This window comes from Mchenga conophoros, linkage group LG19 (assembly GCF_057382185.1).
Source record: "Mchenga conophoros isolate Kocher_MC1m ecotype Shallow Benthic linkage group LG19, M_conophoros_male_GT1.1, whole genome shotgun sequence".
NCBI lineage: Eukaryota > Metazoa > Chordata > Actinopteri > Cichliformes > Cichlidae > Mchenga > Mchenga conophoros.
Window position 1 is genome coordinate 28263583 of NC_140544.1, and position 18878 is coordinate 28282460.

An 18878-nucleotide genomic window follows, 5' to 3' on the forward strand; every position below is an offset into this window, starting at 1 on the left:
TTCCTGCCATGGTGTTTTTTATCTCTCTTTTTTTTCCTCCCATGTTTTGGTTCCTCCCTCCCTCTCTCTGACCTCTGTTTCACTCTTCGTTCTGCTATTCCATTTTGCTCTGTGATGGCTGCGCCCTCTTTAAATCTCTGTATTAGGAGGAAGGTAACACTTTGTCTTCATTCCTCCGCTCAATTCATCACCGAGCGCCCTCGTTCTGACACTGGCTGCCATTATCTCCTTAGCACAACAGGCCCTTGAACATGCTGACCTGCTCATATAATTGTGTTGTTGTATCATAGCTGTAAATGGGAAAATAAGTGTATAAGCAATGTGATGTGATGGATTATCTTATTCGAAGTTAAGTCAGAGGTCAATGATCTGGCTCATTCTGCGTGGGGATTGGCTGTATTATTCCTCTTGTGGCTACTGAGAAGGCACAAAGGACACAGCTAAGCTCGTTCTTACGAGAGCCCTTTTCCATACCAAAAAAAGCTGTATAAGCTGGCCCAATATCAGCTGTAGCATTAGCTTCAAAACCTGCACACAACCATTGGAATCCTTTCTGCAACTTCACTGAAAGGAAGCATAAAATTATATAACAGCCATGAAAATATCAGCAAGTCACCCAAAAGGTTAGGCCAAATTACTCGTCAATAGAACGTCAATTGTTTGTAGATGCCAGGAATCATCGTGATTCATACCGATTAGCTGAACGGGTCATCTCATGCTCTCTACCTCTTCCCTGCACGGGAAGGACAATTTGTGAACTGATGACAGCTGTCTGCTGCTTTCAGAGGAAACTTGAAGTGTTCAAAGAAGACCTGCAAGGAGACTATGCACACTTCCCAACGGTGAAGGAACAGGTTCAGGGACAGAGAGATGTGTCCTCTTTTGTTGACTTTGTTGATAAGCTGATTGAAAACTTCAGCAAACGTTTTGATAGCTTCAGCTTTGGACAGCAGCTCACAATGTTCATAAAGAACCCATTTGCCATCACTGATGTCAGAGGGTTCTCAAAGGAAGTCACACAGCACTTCAAGTGGGCAAATGCTGGGCCTCTTCAAATGCAACTGATTGATCTCCAAGCAGATGTGGCCCTGAAAGAGCAGTTTGGAAGAACTGAACCTGCCACTTTCTGGCCCCAAATGGTCTCTGAGACAGCTTTCCCAAATCTGAGGAAAGTAGCCCTGTACATCTTGACCATGTTTGGCTCCACATACAGCTGTGAGGCAGCTTTCTCCACAATGAACATAATAAAAACTAAATATCGTTCCAGGCTCACCAATGAGCACCTACACATGTGTATGAGAATGGCCCTGACACCATTCCAGCCCAGATTTAAAATCCTAGTAGAGCAAACTAAAGCTCAATTCTCTCACTGAACAACAGAAAGTGGGGACGTGGAATATAAGGGGGTGAAAGAAAGAGAAACTGTAAAATTGTTAAAATGTTTTGATGTTATCTGTTGAAAATGTATTGAGACTGTTAAGTCGAGATGTAAAATGTAAAGAAAAAGGGAAACTTTTTTTTCTGAAATTAAGCACTTTGTTTTAAGATGCACAATTTAGCCAGTTTATTTATTTTCTCTAATTCATTTTAAACAGCAGCCCTATATCTAATGTAGGCCTACTGTGTGTTTCAGTGTTAACAATAAATTTTGTTGAAATGTTTTTAACTTGTATTTTCATTGATTTGAAAGTCTATTGTTCAAAAGTTCAGATATAAATTAAAAAAAAAAAAAAGGTTGCTTCTCTATCACAATCATAACGTAAGTTAGACATTATGATGTCCCGGACCTCTGCTTGAGAAGATTTTCTCCAACTGGACCTCCTCAAATGTTAGTTTAATACCCCTGGTCTAGGCCATCTGGCCGAGGCCTTTGTGTGTGTGTGTGTGTGTGTGTGTGTGTGTGTGTGTGTGTGTGTGTCTGTCTGTCTCTTTGGACATGCAAGTGGGTTAGGTTAATACTAAATTTCCTATTGTTGTCAATGTGTGCAAACAGTTGTCTGTCTCTCTGTGTTAGCTCTGCGACAGGCTGGCGATCTGTCCAGGTTGTACCTGCCTCGTGCCCTATGGCAGCTGGGATTGGCTCCAGCCCATCCATTCATCCACCAACTCAAACTCTTAAAGTTTACTCATAGCAACAAATTTTCATAAAAACTACATTTATTTGAGCTTTCTGTAAACAAAACAAACTGATGATAGCTCTGTATATTAAGTGTACATGTGGTTCCCTGGACTGCAGCAGAGTAAAACTTCTATTTCGTTAACTAGTCCAATAAATCATACTGGGTGTTAGGATGATAATCTGAGTCACATAAGCATTACGTTATTTATTTACATCAGTGACAGCTGCTTTGTGCACATTTCATCCAGTCAGCAAACAAGTTATTATGAAGATTATATGTTGACATAAGTCCCATTAAGTTTTTATTTTTTGATTACATAGATAAATTGTTTATCATGTTCCCAATAATCCATTTTTTCTTCAATGACACAGCTAGATGGACAGATTGTGGGGAATTCCTTATATTTTGCATTAATGCATTAAAATGTCACCCTATGACAGCTGGGATAGGCTCCAGCGCTCCCCCGCGACCCTGAAAAGGACAAGCGCAAGCAGATGGATGCATTAAAATGTTTCCAAGACTGTCACTGCAACAATCACAGGCCATTATTTATTTTTTTCCTGCTGCTTTCTATTTAAAAAGTGTCAGGCTTTTCTCAAATCGGGTCAGGGCGCTGCTTCTCTTAGCTGTCGCATGTATGTGTTCGTATGTGTCTGTGATTCCTCCTGGAGGAGAAACACCTTCATTCCCCTCCAGACCATTGCCCTTGCAGGCATAGGTCCCAAGGGATTGAGGGATAAGGGTCTGATTCGGTCTTATAATGCTGGGAAATGTTGATTAGAACCAGATGTGGAATGTGGAACAAAGCAGGTTAGCTTCCACATACACGAACAGATTCACCTTTTCAGTTTACCGTCATACGCTGTTTGTTTCTCCCTCGCAGGTGGCCGAGTGAAGACGTGGAAGAGGAGGTGGTTTATTCTGACTGACAACTGCCTCTATTACTTTGAATACACAACAGTAAGTAGGCAATTTGGTGTGTGCACGTGTGTGTGTGTCAGGACAGAATTTGACCATTTCATGGTGCACAATGGTGAAGGTGTGCTTTTCTTCTATTTGATCTCAAAAAGCTCCTAAAACAGTCAGTGATCACTGTTGACCTCCCTCGGCTTTTATTACCGCTAATCATTTATTTAAGCTCAGTTTTTAAAACCTTAGGATGTAACTACAGCCCAGCCCATGCAGCAGTATATGAATGACTAACCTCGTATTGTGGATGGATTATCTCAGTTGTTCTCTGGCTGAAGTTTGGTCCTTTTACAGCATCCTGCCTTGCGATTACATTTGTTCCTGACCACCGAGAACACTCACGTTAACTTTTATCCAGTGGGAAAATAGTTAGCTTGTTTATATTATCCTAACATAGCTGTGTCGCTAGCGGTCACGTAGCACATCATTATATACCAGCTAGCCAAACTTCAGTAACCCTACAAACGTCACTGCTTTTTAGTTTTCTGTCTTTATTTATGTTGGAAGTGATAGCAGAGCTGTACGTTTGAATTTGTTTCCAAAACCCTGCAGTCAGGACATGCTATATTGTATTTAGATAGAAGCTAGCGAGCTAACTTCCTGCTAACTTCTAACTCCGTTAAATGTCATAAATTCCGTTTTCATGGATGCCTGGATGCTAAACTCAATTGTTACACCTGGTAGAGCAGAACGCTGATCATTTTATTAAAGATGAAAGACTTTAGACAGTTTTTCAACTCTCAGTAATGCCATAGTGATCGTTTGATATATGGACCTGCAGCGGAGTTTAGGTCCAGACACGGCTAGTGACGTCAGACTTAACGACCGGATAAGCCAAGTGTCTCCCTCAAGCCCACGACCATGAATCCCTCAGCACATACAAACGCCTTCTGTGGTGGGGGGCATACGCAGAGCCAGCTGTGAGCAGCTCTCCCAGGACATTTCCTCCCCCCCACGCTTTGCCACCTTATTAGAAGGAAGATGACAAGCAGGACATGGGGCTGTTCCTCAAGAGCTCTCACAACACACACACACACACATCTGGCCCCGCAGACACAATGGGGGGATGGAGAGAGTCGGGTTACATCTCCTTTGGGTGACCAGGATGAATTAAAAACCTTCAAAGTGCTTTAATCGAACCTTGATTTTTACTTAGATGCATTCAGACTTAACATAAAGGTTAAAAATGGCAACTAAATAGCAAATGTGTTGCATCAAAAACTCTGGGAAATTTTTGTGACACACATATTTTTGAGGTCTTGTTATTTGAAACTGTAAAACTCCACGCTAGAAAACAAAAAATACTAAATGTCTTCAATATTACCAGTGATGATAAAAGTGTGAAGGTTGTTTGCAATTACGTTTTTTACAAATTCTTGTTTGTTTGTTTTTTAATGAATCATATTCTGTCCCACCAACAAACAAGACAGCCAGCATAGCCTGTATATGAAAGATGGATAATTAAAAAAAAATAAAAATCACATTTTGGTTTTTGTCATTTTTGGGAGGATCTGGCTCAGAAACACTCGTCCAGAAGCATCTTGTCAATCACATCTCATCATGCCCTGCTTTATCATCTATTTTACCATGATGGTTCCATAATTTATAGAATAACATCATATTATATCAATCATACCTGAAACATGCAACTGAGACCATAAACTCACCGGAACGGTGTTTATTGAATTCATAAATCAGGTTAGCAAATAGTTAGTTTCTGTCCAGACTACTTTTTAAAAATTGGAGGCTACATCCATCTTTTATATACAGTCTGTGACTGGGTCATGGCAGCCATGCTAGCTGCTACAGCATAAGGCTAAAGGTGTCACAGGTGATGTGACAATGATCCAGGCGGATCTTTTGTCACTGTGACTTCATTTGCACATAGATATGATTATTGTCTTCATTTTATGTGGTGGTAAAATGATGTGCATGCAAATGAATAAGTGATACTGAGGACTGTTTTTCTGTGTCTCTTCAGGATAAAGAGCCTCGTGGATGAGCCGAGAAAACCTGTAAGAAACACCTCCTGTCCCTGCGAATAAATCCTCCTCTCATTTAAATTTAAATACCTTTGCACTGCCAAAAAAATCCAAAACACACAAACAATGTGTTCTCGGATTCTTTCATCATGTAAATCAACAGTTTCATGATTTTTCTTTAGAACTGCTTTGAGCTCTACAACCCCAACCATAAAGGTCAGGTAATCAAGGCCTGCAAAACGGAGGCGGATGGACGCGTCGTCGAGGGAAACCACGTAGTGTACAGGATATCTGCCCCCACCCCGGAGGAGAAAGAAGAGTGGATCAAATCCATCAAGTAAGAGACGCTGCGTTAGTGTGGATCCATTTACACTGAGAGGGCACTTAGCCAACGCCTGCCTGCTCCCATGTGGGACTTTCTCATGTCTGACCTTGACTGTGAGAAGCCCAAACGCGCACACACATACACGGAGCTGCGAGCTTAATCATAACTATGCTTGAGGCTTGAGTACACACACACACACAGGCTGGTGACTAACTGACTCATTTTCTCACACTTCCATGCAGATAACACTCGGTGATGTCTGCTCTGCTGGATAAGCACACTTGCCTTTGATTAGCGCGCAACAAGAAAGGGGGGGGGGAACACACACACACCTGCTCAGACTCGGTGCACTGCTGTACACTTAAAAACATAATGACAGTTTTAATGCATTCCCATCCAAACACTTGTTAAACACAGAGAGGAGTGGAGGTGCTGCTGCAAATTGGACCCACTGGGTAACTTTCGAGCATGCTGGTTATGATCGGCTCTGTTTCAGTGCGATCAATATCAGGCGAAAAATTGTACTGCTGAATCTTCCCCGTGCCCTGATGAGATTTAAAAGCCCTTGGTGTGGAGAGATGTTTGATGAAAGTGGGGAAGGTTTAAGGGTGAGTTACTGGAATCTTATTTTGGTGAGCATGGCCTGGGGTATGGTTAAATAGACTGAAAACTGCTAATTTTCTTGGTTTAGAAAATTTCACATGGGGGGGGGGACTGCTGGCTTGTCGTGGCTGCACATCATGAAGTCTCCTCCTGTCACTTTGGCAGTGGAATGATTACACATTAGACTCAGTGGGGCAGAGCTGTGCTGCCGCAACCACACTCCGGGGCAGCAGACTGTCCTGTGGTCAGCAGATTTCACACAAGCACGCGACTATACACACACACACACACACACACACACACACACACACACACACACACTGTCCGGCCCTGATTCAACCTGCAAGGCTGGAAACTGCTGTTGTAGAAACTGTTCTGCACTTGCACACGTCAGCCGTCATGGTGGTGGGAAAGCGGCTAATTACTCAGCGTTATTCCCATCAGCGATCTGTGACTCCGCTATAGAAGTCCAAGTTAAATACGCCGTGGTTGACGAGCAGCTGCGTTAATGGAAAAACTTGAAGTTGTAATTTTTACAATTTTATGGCAGCTCCGTATCACATGTGCGAGGTGAAAGATGCTCATTGTGACAAACCCACATGATTCGCACTTTCACCCACAGTACCACTTTGCTTCGTGACGTGTTGGAGCTTTTTTTAGCTTGTGTTGACTTTACAGCCCGCAGCTCATTTTGGTTCAGTCTCTCACCTTCACAGCACAGCAGTGCTTAATGCACGCAAAGTTAGCAACTACCTCACTGAAATATTGGAGAAGAAAAAATGCACATCAACTTAAAAGCTCATGAGCTTGCAGCATGTCTGCTCCATCCTAAAATTCTGTTACTCAATATTTGACTTCCACTGAACTAAGATACACAATTATCAGTCGCACAGATTTCTAGCTCAGCGAGTGTGTGTGTGTGTGAAGAACAGCGTTCAGTGTAAGTGCCAGATTTTGGTGCTGATGAACTTGTAGATGGGTGATTTATTTCAACTATACAGACAAAACAGGATGGATAGGATAGAGATATCCAGTTCAAGGTGATGGGAGGGGGTGTAGCCTTCCCCAGCTGTCATGGGGTGAGAGGCAGGGTACATCCCGGAAAAACCATCAGCCTGTCGCAGGGCTGACACAGACAGACTAGATAGAAGCAGTTTTGCTGATATTAAAAATAGGTGTTGTCGTTGTTAAATCTGTTCCTTCCTGTCCTCCACAGAGCAAGCATCATCAGGGATCCTTTCTACGACATGCTGGCCACCAGGAAGAGGAGGATAGCCAACAAGAAATGATGATGACTCCCCCTCACTTACGTCAAGTGTCAGCAGCATTTCTGTCATCAGAGGAATCCTTGTGTGTATGTGTGTGTGTTTAAGAGTCTCAAAGGCGTCCGATTCATACGTTCTCCGTCAGCCCTGCGGGACATGCAGTAAAACATATGGGACTGACGTGGATCATCCCTATTTCTGCCTGAAGATTTGTCTGCACCTCAGTTCTTGGCTGTTGGGAATTAAAGATTCAAATTCAGTCTGCTACAGGCAAAAAATATAATTAAAAAAAGAAGGTAAATTCTCACCACACTAGACGACGATGGAGAACAGCATGAGGACTTCATGTAACTGGAGATGGCCAAAGCTGTAATCATTAGTCTTTTCGTCATGCCCTAATGTGAGACTACCCCCTGCTGGACACATAAGGTGCTGCAACACATTGGGAGGATTTGAAAGCTGAATGTTCAGCTCCCAGCCACTCAGACCAACTTGTCTGGTCTCAGCGTTTTATTACCTTCACCTCCTTCGACAACTGCCAACAATATTTTGTAGATAATTCGCAACTACAGAAAGCCTCAAGCTCATCAGTCAGCTGGTCTGATTAATGTAGCCTTTAAGTGACTGTACCTGTATATGCAAACATACTCAACATGGGCTCGTACACGTCCATTTACGATATTTCCTTTTTAAAGGCAAACCAAGTCGTGTGTAACAAAGCCTGCCAGCAGTAACGCATCATATTAACTCACATAGTGAAGATCCACCTCTGCGATCGTTTCTTTTGTATTTATTTTCTCATCTTTTCACAAAAAAGCAGCCCTCCCCCCCGACTCACATTATGCATGTATAGTATATAATTTACATACTGTTTTGTTTTTTCTGTATTGTGTTCACGTAGTGTGGAAATCATAATGGCTGTAGCCTTTACCTGTTCATTTTTTTTTCTTCTCATTTTTAGTTTGACAGCTAACAAGTTTACAATAGTGGAAGAGGGTCATTGTGCAGCTTCCCCTCACACTGTTATTACTGAGGTTTAGATAGTATATGTAATATGAAAGAGAATTAGGACAAACCCTTTCAAAGTAAGATACTGGAATTTGCTGGAATACGTGTGAATGCTCTAACTGGAATCTTGAGGACCGTTTTCCCCAGACAGATCAAACCGCCCCACAAAGCCAAAACTTTCCTCACGGGCGCAGCTTTCAACTCTAAGCACGGTTTGGCGTTTGTGCAGGAAAATTCATTTGTGCCCTAGTTTAGCTCATCTAGTTTATTTTGAGATTGCTGTTTAGTCCTTTGTTCCTTAGTTGTTTATGTCATCTTCCCCTGTACTAAGTCTCCCTGGTTCATGCGTCACGTCTGCGTGGTTATGTTTAGTTCATGTCATGTCTAATCTCCATGTTTCCTGTTTTACTTTGAAAGTCTGTATTCAATGTCAGGGTATTTAGTTTCACTTCTCCTGTCGTTAGGTTCATGTGTGTCAGCTGTGCTCCCATGTGTGGCCAGTTCCCCTGATCATCCCTCATGTATATTTAGTCTCTGTGTTTCATACAGTCTGTGTCGCGTCGTCTGTGTTCCCACCCTCCATGTTTTCACAGCCAGTCTTTGTATTCATAGTTATGGTTTTCTGTGTCTTCATAGTTTATCATAGCATCAGTTTCCCAGTTTGGTTATAGTTTAGTTTTGTCTTGTCACTGCGCTTCTGCCTTGTTTGCACTCCGTATCATCAGCCACAATAAAGGCTCGCTTTTCGTTCAAACTGAGTTTTGTGTCCTCGCCTGTGTCTGCACCTGAGTCCTCCACACACTCTCCACACGGTCTGCCACAGCGGACCGTGACACATTCCCTTTGTTTCGTTCCTCTTCGAAGCAGGTGGATTTCTGTGATTGATGTTAACACGTTTTTTTTCCAAGTCCTGAGTTCCACTGAGCAGCAGTTGAGATGTTTAAGCTCCAGGCTTTGTGTTCATACAAGTATATATTAATATTCTTCATCATAAATGTTCAACAGGTTTCTTTTTAGCCGATAGCTAGGAGAAATTACAGCAAATAAGCCCATTTGAGAAAACAAAAGAAAGAAAAAGAAAGGGGGATAGTTTAAATTTTAAAACACTTTATTCCTAATGAAGAAGCACCACGTCAATAAAGTTGATGTCATTCCTCTGCTGTTGTTAAAATTCGGTTGATGGATCTGAAATGACAAAGATGAGGTCTTAGTGAAGAGAAAGTATTAGTAGCTATTAGAGTCATTGTTTCAGGTCACTGGGAAATCCACTGCCGCTGATTTGGCTGTAACCTACAAAACAGGGTTTGATGGTTTAAAATTGGACTAGCTCATCAGCACCATTTAATTCAGCATTCCTGTGATTTTGGAGACTAAATATAAATACCTGGTTGTCCATTGAGATGGCCGTAACTTGAACAGTTTGCCGGTGTGGTATGATTGGAAGGTAGTAGATGGCCACCGCTGCCGTTAGCGTAGTCTGTGCAGCGACGTTTTTCCGGTGGAAAGCCATTGTCATGTTCAAAGTCTCTGTCAGAGTGGTGTCGCTTGCGGCTCTCCCTTTCCTCGCTGCTTCTGTTTCTGTGGCTCAGAGCACTGGGCTGTGCAGTTCGGGATCGCTGTCCCGATGGCTCTTCTTTTTCTTTTTCTTCTTCATTTCCGCAGCTCTGTCTGAATCTCCGTCAGAACTTCTACGGGATGACAGAGAACCAATCACATTGTTTAACAAAACCAAGATCTCAAGCTTTACGGCCAGCCTAAGACAGAAAAAGTGACCCATTATCAATAAAATGATGAAAATTCTTTCCGTTTTTAAGAAAATATTAATACTGATAGTGAGCTTTAACCCCATATTATTTTCAAAAAAAATCTAGCTTAAAACAAACAAATACATTTCCTTCTGTTTTCATTAAAGGATGGAGAGAAAGATGGCCGCACCCACTCTCATGGTGTCTGTCTTTATCCTTTGATTTCTTCTTTTTCTACTCTTTTTGTGTTTTTTAGTGTGGCGGGCCTCAGAGCTGTCGTCCCTGCACTGTAAAAAATCAAACTTGCAATTGCTGAGCTTACAGTCATTTCTTTCACAATTCAACAATAAAAGCTGAGTTGCCCCATAAACTCAAATACATTAAGGGTTTCAACTAATCATTTAACGTTTTGGAGCAAAAGTTGGTCTCAGCTGAAATTTATTGCTGGCAAAATGAATGAATTCAAGTTTTACATGAGTTGAAGCTGTTGGCGCCTTTCTGTGCATCTCATATTTTTGGATACTACGGGGTCTACTTGCACTTTTGCAAGGACTGAAAGCCACCTTGCCGTCTGCTTTAACGCGAACACGAGGCTTTTTACACCAGGAGCTGGATGCGGCTAAGGTCGTTCTTCTCAACTTTCTTAAGGCAAGTAATGTTTCTTTTATTGTGTATTTATATGTGTTTACTACATCATTTAACATTCCCCCTAGACTGTTTTACTCAATCGTGCTGCTTGAATGCCCTCGTGAGCAACTTGAATGTTTTCCATCATAAAATAGTGCTTTAAAGTTTTCGTATAAAAATCGCCATGTCACAAAACAATGAAAATCCGACAAGCATCCCTACCAAACAGGCGCGCTCATGTCTGACAAGCCTCCGCGACACCCCCTACGTGTATTTCATTAAGTGCGGCTTGTGGCCGACATACCACCGAACGAAAAACCCCCACAAAATAGGCTAGCTCGCTCATGGCTGACGACCAACGGCGGCCCCGCCCGCCCGCCGCTCCGCCGCTTTTTATTAAAAAAAAATAATTTCGGGGCGCACGCTGCCATGTCGTTTAATTTGTTAAAAGCATATTTAGCCAATAAAATGTGGTTTAGTTTCTGTGTAAACGTGTGGTGGAGTCCTCGCAGCCAGCGAGCTCCACCAAACACACAAACAGGAGGGAGAGGAAGATCGGAGACGCAGCTACAGAGCACAAGCAGCAGAGCAGTAAATATGGGGGTATTTTAAATACGAAGGCAGACTAGAGTCTGCAAGAGTCATATCAAACAGACTTTAACTCTCTGGGGGCACGTCAAAATCACATGACCAATTTAAGACGATGCAGCAACTCAGTCTCTATTTCAACTTGGGTCGAAAGTGCGGACTTCAAACTATACACCAGTTTTTGAATTGTGTCGATAGGCCACGTAAAACCAGAGTTATGATTAAAAAATACACGCGATGTGTTTTTTAACAAAACAGTGGTGTTTACAGCGAGAAGAACGGAAAAAACTGCGTTTTCTACGACCGCGCTAGCAAACACTCTACTTACGAGTAAAAAAAAAAAAAGCGAAACAAAAAACACCCCTTCCCTATTGGTGTTAGAGTTTACCATGTCAGCCAATCAAAAATGATATGGCAACATGTGGCACTTGGTTGTTTAGGAAGAAGGGGCCGTTTTAGGAGTGACACCCGCGACGGAAAGCGGGCGAACAAAAGAAAGAGAGCGCGAGTTTTCATATGTGAGACATTAGTGACGTTTAGCATGTTTGGAGGCTGTAGTTAGTGTGTTGTGTAGTTATTGTTTTGTATTGTGTGTCAGTTATACTGCTCAATGTCACATTTGCTTCAAAAAAAGCCATCAAAAGCAGATTCCATTGTAAACGCTGTTCCCACATGGAAAACAGGACTGATACACCTGTTGCCAGACCTGCAGGGTTTAGGCCTTTGGTGTTCTCCTGTCTTATACTGAACACAAACTATTTTATTTTTTATTTTATTTTATTTTTGGACTGGCACAAATAATTTGTGTGCCTTCTTATTTGATGCAGAACACCTGATTGTTTTGTAAATAGATTTAAATGGTTATATAAAAAACGCCTGAGGCCTTGGCTGCATTTTTAGGTAAATAGTACCATATAACTTTGTTTGCAAAACTTGTGCATGAAGTTCCCAAATTGATATAAAATTAGTTTTCAAAAAGTGTGTCCTCCTGAATGGGGATTATAAGCTAACAAGCAGCGTTGTGTGTTTGGCAGATGGCAGGTCATGACGGAGAGTTCAACTCTCATTCCACTTTTTGTTATAAATGCATTCAAAAAATGTTGTCATAAGTGTGCTACATTGGTTGTGCATCAAAATTACTTTAAAAACACTGACAAAACCATGAGCAATTATCTGGAATAACTAATTTTAACATCTTATTTTATAAGGCTGTATTTTTAGCAACAACACTTAATGTGTTTTAAAAACAAAATGGTAGGTTTATAAATGAGTCTGAGTCTTATTTGATTTCCTTGTTTTAGGTCTCAAACATAGTCCAGCATCAACGAACCATCAGTTTGGAAGGGTTACTGATATTTGTTCGCGACGACGAGACCAAACTCTTCTTAACATGTCTGGTGAGTATGCAAATCTACTCAATCTTCAGTTTTAGTTTACAGAGACTTATATGTACTGTTGTTAATTTTGCATAGGATACAGATCCAGTTGAGAGGGCAACCTGAGGTGTTACGGTGGGCATCCTCACTGTTCTGGAGGACTACGTGGGACCCAACTCGCAGTCCACAGGGGTCAACACTGCCATTGTTTTGGAAGAGAACATTATTCTTGATGATCTGCCAGACCTTCCCACTGCCTTTGCCTACCTGGCCTACTTTATGGACTCAACATGGAGTTTCCCAAAGAACTCAAGTACACATTTGTTTGCTGTATGGAAACCAGATAGAAGAGTTCACATCCTGCCATCTGATGTTTTGAATCTGTTTGTTAGTGACTATCAATCAAGATAGGTTTGATATTCTGTCTGACAATACCACACCTTTAAAATTGTAACATTTATTACAAAAATTTGACCTTTTTTTTTTTCTTTTTTCTTTTTTTTTTTTTCTTTGGGAAAAGGACTTTATTTGTGGCTGAATGTTGTCAGTATGTTAAAAATGGCTCATCTCAAAACATTGTCAGTGGTGCAGTTGTGTTTGAATACAATAAAGTTATTTGAAAATCAACATTGTGTAAACATTCATTAATACAACAGGGAAACTATAAAGGATACTTTTTCTAGACTTTAGGAAATTGATTGGCAAAACAAAATGTTGCGTAAACTAAAACTAATACCTTGTGTAAACTTTAGGAAATACATTGCTTAAAACAATAAAATATGAGAAGAAAAAGCAGTTATTAATCTTGTAAACACAAAAACATTAGTTGAAGCAACTTTTCTCCTAAACTTGAAATTATAAGTGATCCATCAGAACCTAAAAACGTAAATGCAGTGGGTTGCCTTGAGTTAAGTTTCTGCAACTTTGTTTAAAAAAAAAAAAGTCTTTGCTGAGAGTCCTCTTGCGATTTTGATCCTCTTTGTCTGGAGAGGAAAGGTGAGCCCGTGGCGGGGAGCCCTTGAACTTATAAAAATAAAGACAAGATTTACCTTGTCAGGGCCTCTGTGTCCATTCACTTTGTGATGACCATTGTGGTGCCCATTTTGGCTGGATTTGAAGTCTCCATACGCTTGTCCATTTAATCCATTGCCGTGATGGTGCACTCCTGACTCCCCATTGGCGGTTTTGGGAGAATTATCAAAGACATTTCCTGTGTCTTTATTTTCATTAGGATGAGACTTGGATGAACTGCCGTTATCCAGAGTGTCACAGTTCTCTTGGTCTGATTCCTCTTGGCTAGCCGGCACCAGGAAGGACGCCCCGTTTCCTACAGGGTTCTGATCCCCATTACTGAAAGGCATGCCGCTGACTTGGTTTAGTGGACGCGGAATAAAACGAACGTCTGGTTGGATGTCTGAGGTAGACTGTGAGGAGGACAAAGAGCTGGAGGAGGAGGAGCTGCTGGCGGAGGACGGCTGGCAGTAAGAGGAGGAAGAAGCAGATGGGCGGTTCGGTTTGCTTTGCCCAATTGAAAATGAAAGCTTCTGTTGTTTGTCGCTGTCTAGAATCATTGTGGGCTGGCTTACTGAGTGGGAGATGGAAGCAGAAGAAGCTAGTCCATGGTTTGGTTTCCCCACCGTGCTGGGCTTGGAGCTTGTGGGATAGTCCCTCAGAGATCCATTAACATGAAGAGAACTCTAAAGGAACAAGAAGTCACAACAACAGGTTTTTAGAAGAGAAACACTGGGTTTAACAAAAACAACATTATCAGTACCCTCAGGTGAGGAAGTACCTTGTTCATGTGTGGTGGCAGCTGGGGACCTATGAAGCCAACACTGTTCTGATGCATGGTGGCGATGGTGCGTGGGATCACCACCGGCCGGGGAGATGACTGACCAGATATGCCAGCGTTATGGTTCAAGTGGCTGTAGTCCCCAGTTTTTTTCACATCTGTGCACCTGATGACATGGAAAGAATATTAACCATGACAAAGCATCAACATTATAACATTAGGTTATAATAATACATTTTCTACAAGAAAAGTGGGAATAAACATGTCTACATTATTAAATAATGATGGGAAAAGTTCTACTGAAGGAATAAGCCTAGAATGTTTAAAAATACCGATGTTTACTCACTTGATGTAGAAGAGGACATATGCCTGCTGGTTGAGAACGGTCCTAATGTCACTGACTGACACGGACGAGTCATTCATCTGAAACCACTGCAAATTGCTGGCCTGTGAGACAGAATGAGAGAGATGTGACACAGCAGATTCAGTTTCTGAATTGAATTTGAGCTAAAAAGAAGAATCTTATGGTTATATAGGGGTCTTTTTTCTTTTTCTTTCTTTCAATGCATACAAAGTATTTTTCTCTGTTTGCATTCAGTTTTCTGCTTAAATGTGTTGTTTATGGTGTGTGTTTGTTTGTACTAAGCAACAGCAGCATTCAAACAGATTCGGGCACAGCCAGTACCTTAATATAGCAGAAATAGTGTCCAGCATGACAACTCAATCCAGAGTGAACCAGCACAGCATACAGCCTGTAGAGCTGGGGCTCCCCGTGGGACTGAGACATGAAGGGCCGCAGATCCAGATGCTCCAAATACTTCACATCCTGATGACCACCACACAAAGAATTTCAAACATTACATGCAAATATCCTGTTTTATAATAAAACAAAGCATCTGTCATGTATCTTTATGACTTAAGCAGACACTATTGGCCATTTGACTTTGTGATTTTGCCTCCACTGAAGTCTGCAAAGCGTTTGAGTGAGAGGGTGAGCACATTGGCGCTGCGATGGATTGTGAATCTTTTTGAGGCCGTTACCATTTTTTTGCACCTGAAGGAAACAAACATTCATCATGGTTTGGCATCTCTTTGACTTACTTGGTGCATTTGTAAGCATTTTCGCCATCCAGCTGTTCTGGCTTGACAAACTGCTTCAGAGCTTTGGAGACATTTGGAGCAGTCTATATGAACAGAGAGAGAGAGGAAAAACCTCACACTCCATAATGCAGAGAATACATAGTAGCAACGTCACTTTGAATGTTGTCCAATTACTTTAATTTCCAGAGTGATATCCAGAAAAGGGTCAAATGTATCTGAGACAGCTTTGCAGTTTAAACGTTTAACAGAAACAGAAATCAGTGCTATGAGTATCACACAAGCTGTAAGACATAAAAAGACAAATAAAAGAAAAATAAATCAAACCTTAAAAAACAGTGACTTACCTCTGGATCTTAGGTACCCGCCAAACACTTGATGGATGAAAGAGGTTGTACGTGCTTTGTCTCTAGGGGCCACCGTACATCAGTCACATGATCACATTTAACCAATGATCGCCCTTGACGGCAGAACGCGCTGGTTACGAGCCGGGAACGAGCTCACAAAGAGCACGCGCATTTTTTGCGGTCCGGAGCTGTAGGAGAAACACAAGTTAACTCAGAGACACAGACTTACTATATTTCTTCCATACAGACTGATGCCACAAAACCAGTAAGTAGGTGTACAGCGTACACTGTAGTGTGTAGCACCCAGGAGTATTATCTTATTACTAGTATTTTAGTATTTTTAGTATTTATTTATTTATTGTCATTGTCAAGAACAATGAAATTGCGTTTGGGGCTTCCATACAACCCCAAAAAAAGAAGAAAATAATAAATACCCCTTAAAACCCAAGTGTACATATTTAACCCAGTGTGACTCCAATGCAATAAGACAATCCTTAGCAATAATGTTCGTAGAAATTCAGACAAAGACCTGAGAAACATGACAAAATACAACAATGCAACCCATTCAATATTATTGTACTGTGAGATATGATATCAGATATGATAGTTATCTATTTAAGAAAGAGGGGGGGGGGGGGCAGGAGGGGGAAGAGAATAAAGATATGATGCACCAATGCAGACCAGTTCATTGCTATTAAGAAGTTGGATATGGTTATTGTCCGTGAGAGGGGGGCAGAGAGTTCAGGAGCCTCACAGCCTGTGGATACAGGCTGTTGGCCAGTCTGGATGTTCTGGCCTGTATAGACCTGTACCTTCTCCCTGAGGGCAGCAGATGGAAAAGGTGGCGCGCAGGGTGATGTTGGTCCCGCAGGTTACCAACGTACACGTTGGTAAGCTGTCTTGTTGCAACTGACAAACGAGCGTGCTGTGTGTGCAACAGCGCGACAAACATTACCTGTCCTTTTATTAACTGCACAAGTAGTGCTGGTCATAGCTGCTGGCTACCTGTGTAAGGCTGTCATGGGTCTGTAGCTCTGTCACCGTTTTAGGGAACATATTTAGTTTTAAAGTATTTAGAACATATTTAGTTTTAAAGTAAGTTTCCGGGCTTTTCCTGCCTTTCTGGAGGGATTATATTTCACTAAAAAACGATCTAATATTCATGTCCACATAATAATTATTATAATTATAATATATTAAAAAACACACGCTGTATTTTAAAGAACATACATTAAGAAGCAGATTATATTAGATTTATATTTTAAATAAGACAAAAGTTGGATTTTACAGCAGTAAAATGATTGTATCTCTATAGTTTAAAAATGTAATAAGCTTTGCCCTGCACAGAGTGGATAGTGAAACAAATGGAATCATCATAAATACATTATTTCATATTTATTACTCCCCCTCCTCTTTGCTTTATTATTGTAGCTCTAGTAATAAATAATAATGTAAGGATTCTGGATCAGCACCATGATGCCCATAGTATATACAGTATTCTGAAGAAGGTCTAAAATGTCACTTTGTGTGTGTGCATGTGTGTGTTTTATTTAGATGGATTTTTAAAAAAAATATTACTCATGATATAACATTGTGCAGACATGCCTGGTAAGGACATGAGGAGGAAACAGAGCTGTGTGAGGCTACTAAAGGCAGTGCTATAACATTTTTCTCTCATCATTTTATTGTAGATTAAGTGCTGGAGTTGTTAGGTGTGGATGATTAAATTATAGTTTATTGCAATAGCAAGTTGTGCCTTGTTCTCACATAGCAAGTGGAGAGTGATATATGAAAAGATGGGATGGAAGGAAGAAGAGAAGCAAAGAGTGATTCACAGGCAGAGCCTAAGCGCTGTCACCAATCTTTGCATTTAGTTATTATCTCATGACACTTGTTTAATCAGCTACCATCTCTCCTATGGACTTTTTAATGTCTACAGTCTCAGATCAACACAGCCCTGCCCTCCAGCACTATCCACAGCAACCCCTCAACAGCAACATTGTACCCATCAGGTAAAACATCGGCTACGTTTGCTTTGCCTTGTTGCCCATATTAGATTCTTGATGAATGTGTGTTGTTGTTATTCAGCCTGGCTCAATGTGCCCCTTTTTAGCTTTAAGCACCCGCCCCTTTAAACCTCTCTGCACTGGGCTGTGCAGTTCGGGATCGCTGTCCCGATGTCTCTTCTTTTTCTTTTTCTTCTTCATTTCCGCAGCTCTGTCTGAATCTCCGTCAGAACTTCTACGGGATGACAGAGAACCAATCACATTGTTTAACAAAACCAAGATCTCAAGCTTTACGGCCAGCCTAAGACAGAAAAAGTGACCCATTATCAATAAAATGATGAAAATTCTTTCCGTTTTTAAGAAAATATTAATACTGATAGTGAGCTTTAACCCCATATTATTTTCAAAAAAAAATCTAGCTTAAAACAAACAAACACATTTCCTTCTGTTTTCATTAAAGGATCGAGAGAAAGATGGCAATACTCACCCACTCTCACGGTGTCTGTCTTTATCCTTTGATTTCTTCTTTTTCTTACTCTTTTTGTGTTTTTTAGTGTGGCGGGCCTCAGAGCTGTCGTCCCTGTCTTTGCTGAGAGTCCTCTTGCGATTTTGAACCTCTTTGTCTGGAGAGGAAAGGCGAGCCCTTGAACTTGTTTGTTTCTGGTGCTGTAGAAGGTGAGAAATTTCCTTCCTTTGAGGAGTAATCGTCGCTTTCTCGTTCGTGACTCCTATCCCTGTAGTGTTTTTCTCTATCTCTGCCAGAGCTAGAGTACAGTCTTTTCCTGTCTCGGGAAGATCGTTTTTCATTGCAACTAGAACTAGGCTTGGACTGATACTTGGACTGATACTGCTCCTTTAGTATTTAGTCCTTCAGTCCCTGTTGTTGCACATTTTGCGACAACACTGCCTTTTTGTCCAGCTTCTTTCTCTGTCTGGAATATGAGCATAGGCAACACAACCAAATACTTTCATATGGCTAATGTCTGGGGTTTTTTTCATACCATCTCTGATAGGGTGTTTCGTTCTT

At 41.3% G+C, this 18878-nt stretch overlaps 1 protein-coding gene and 1 long non-coding RNA gene across 2 annotated transcripts; one reads left to right on the top strand and one right to left on the bottom strand.

The window, feature by feature from the left end:
* The first annotated feature begins 10565 nt into the window (after positions 1-10565).
* LOC146552489 (uncharacterized) lies at positions 10566-13521 on the top strand. The gene is made up of 3 exons (XR_014889875.1): positions 10566-10665; positions 12534-12629; positions 12705-13521. It is a non-coding gene; the product is annotated as an uncharacterized LOC146552489 (long non-coding RNA).
* A 1718-nt stretch (positions 13522-15239) lies between these two features.
* Positions 15240-18658, bottom strand: LOC146552490 (uncharacterized). Its single transcript, XM_085256348.1, has 3 exons — positions 18339-18658; positions 15502-18086; positions 15240-15454 (listed from the first exon to the last, which is right to left on the bottom strand). The coding sequence occupies exons 1-2, from the start codon at positions 18656-18658 to the stop codon at positions 17930-17932; spliced, it is 477 nt and encodes a 158-aa protein (XP_085112474.1). The 3' UTR covers positions 15240-15454; positions 15502-17929.
* Positions 18659-18878: the final 220 nt, after the last annotated feature.

What these genes read in the sequence shown, in the direction of transcription:
- LOC146552490 (XM_085256348.1), bottom strand. Translation starts at nt 18,658, where the DNA reads ATGAAAAACGATCTTCCCGAGACAGGAAAAGACTGTACTCTAGCTCTG. An exon ending in GACAGACACCGTGAGAGTGG is followed by an intron (nt 18,087 to 18,338) that starts GTGAGTATTGCC and finishes GTCATCCCGTAG; the next exon opens with AAGTTCTGACGGAGATTCAG.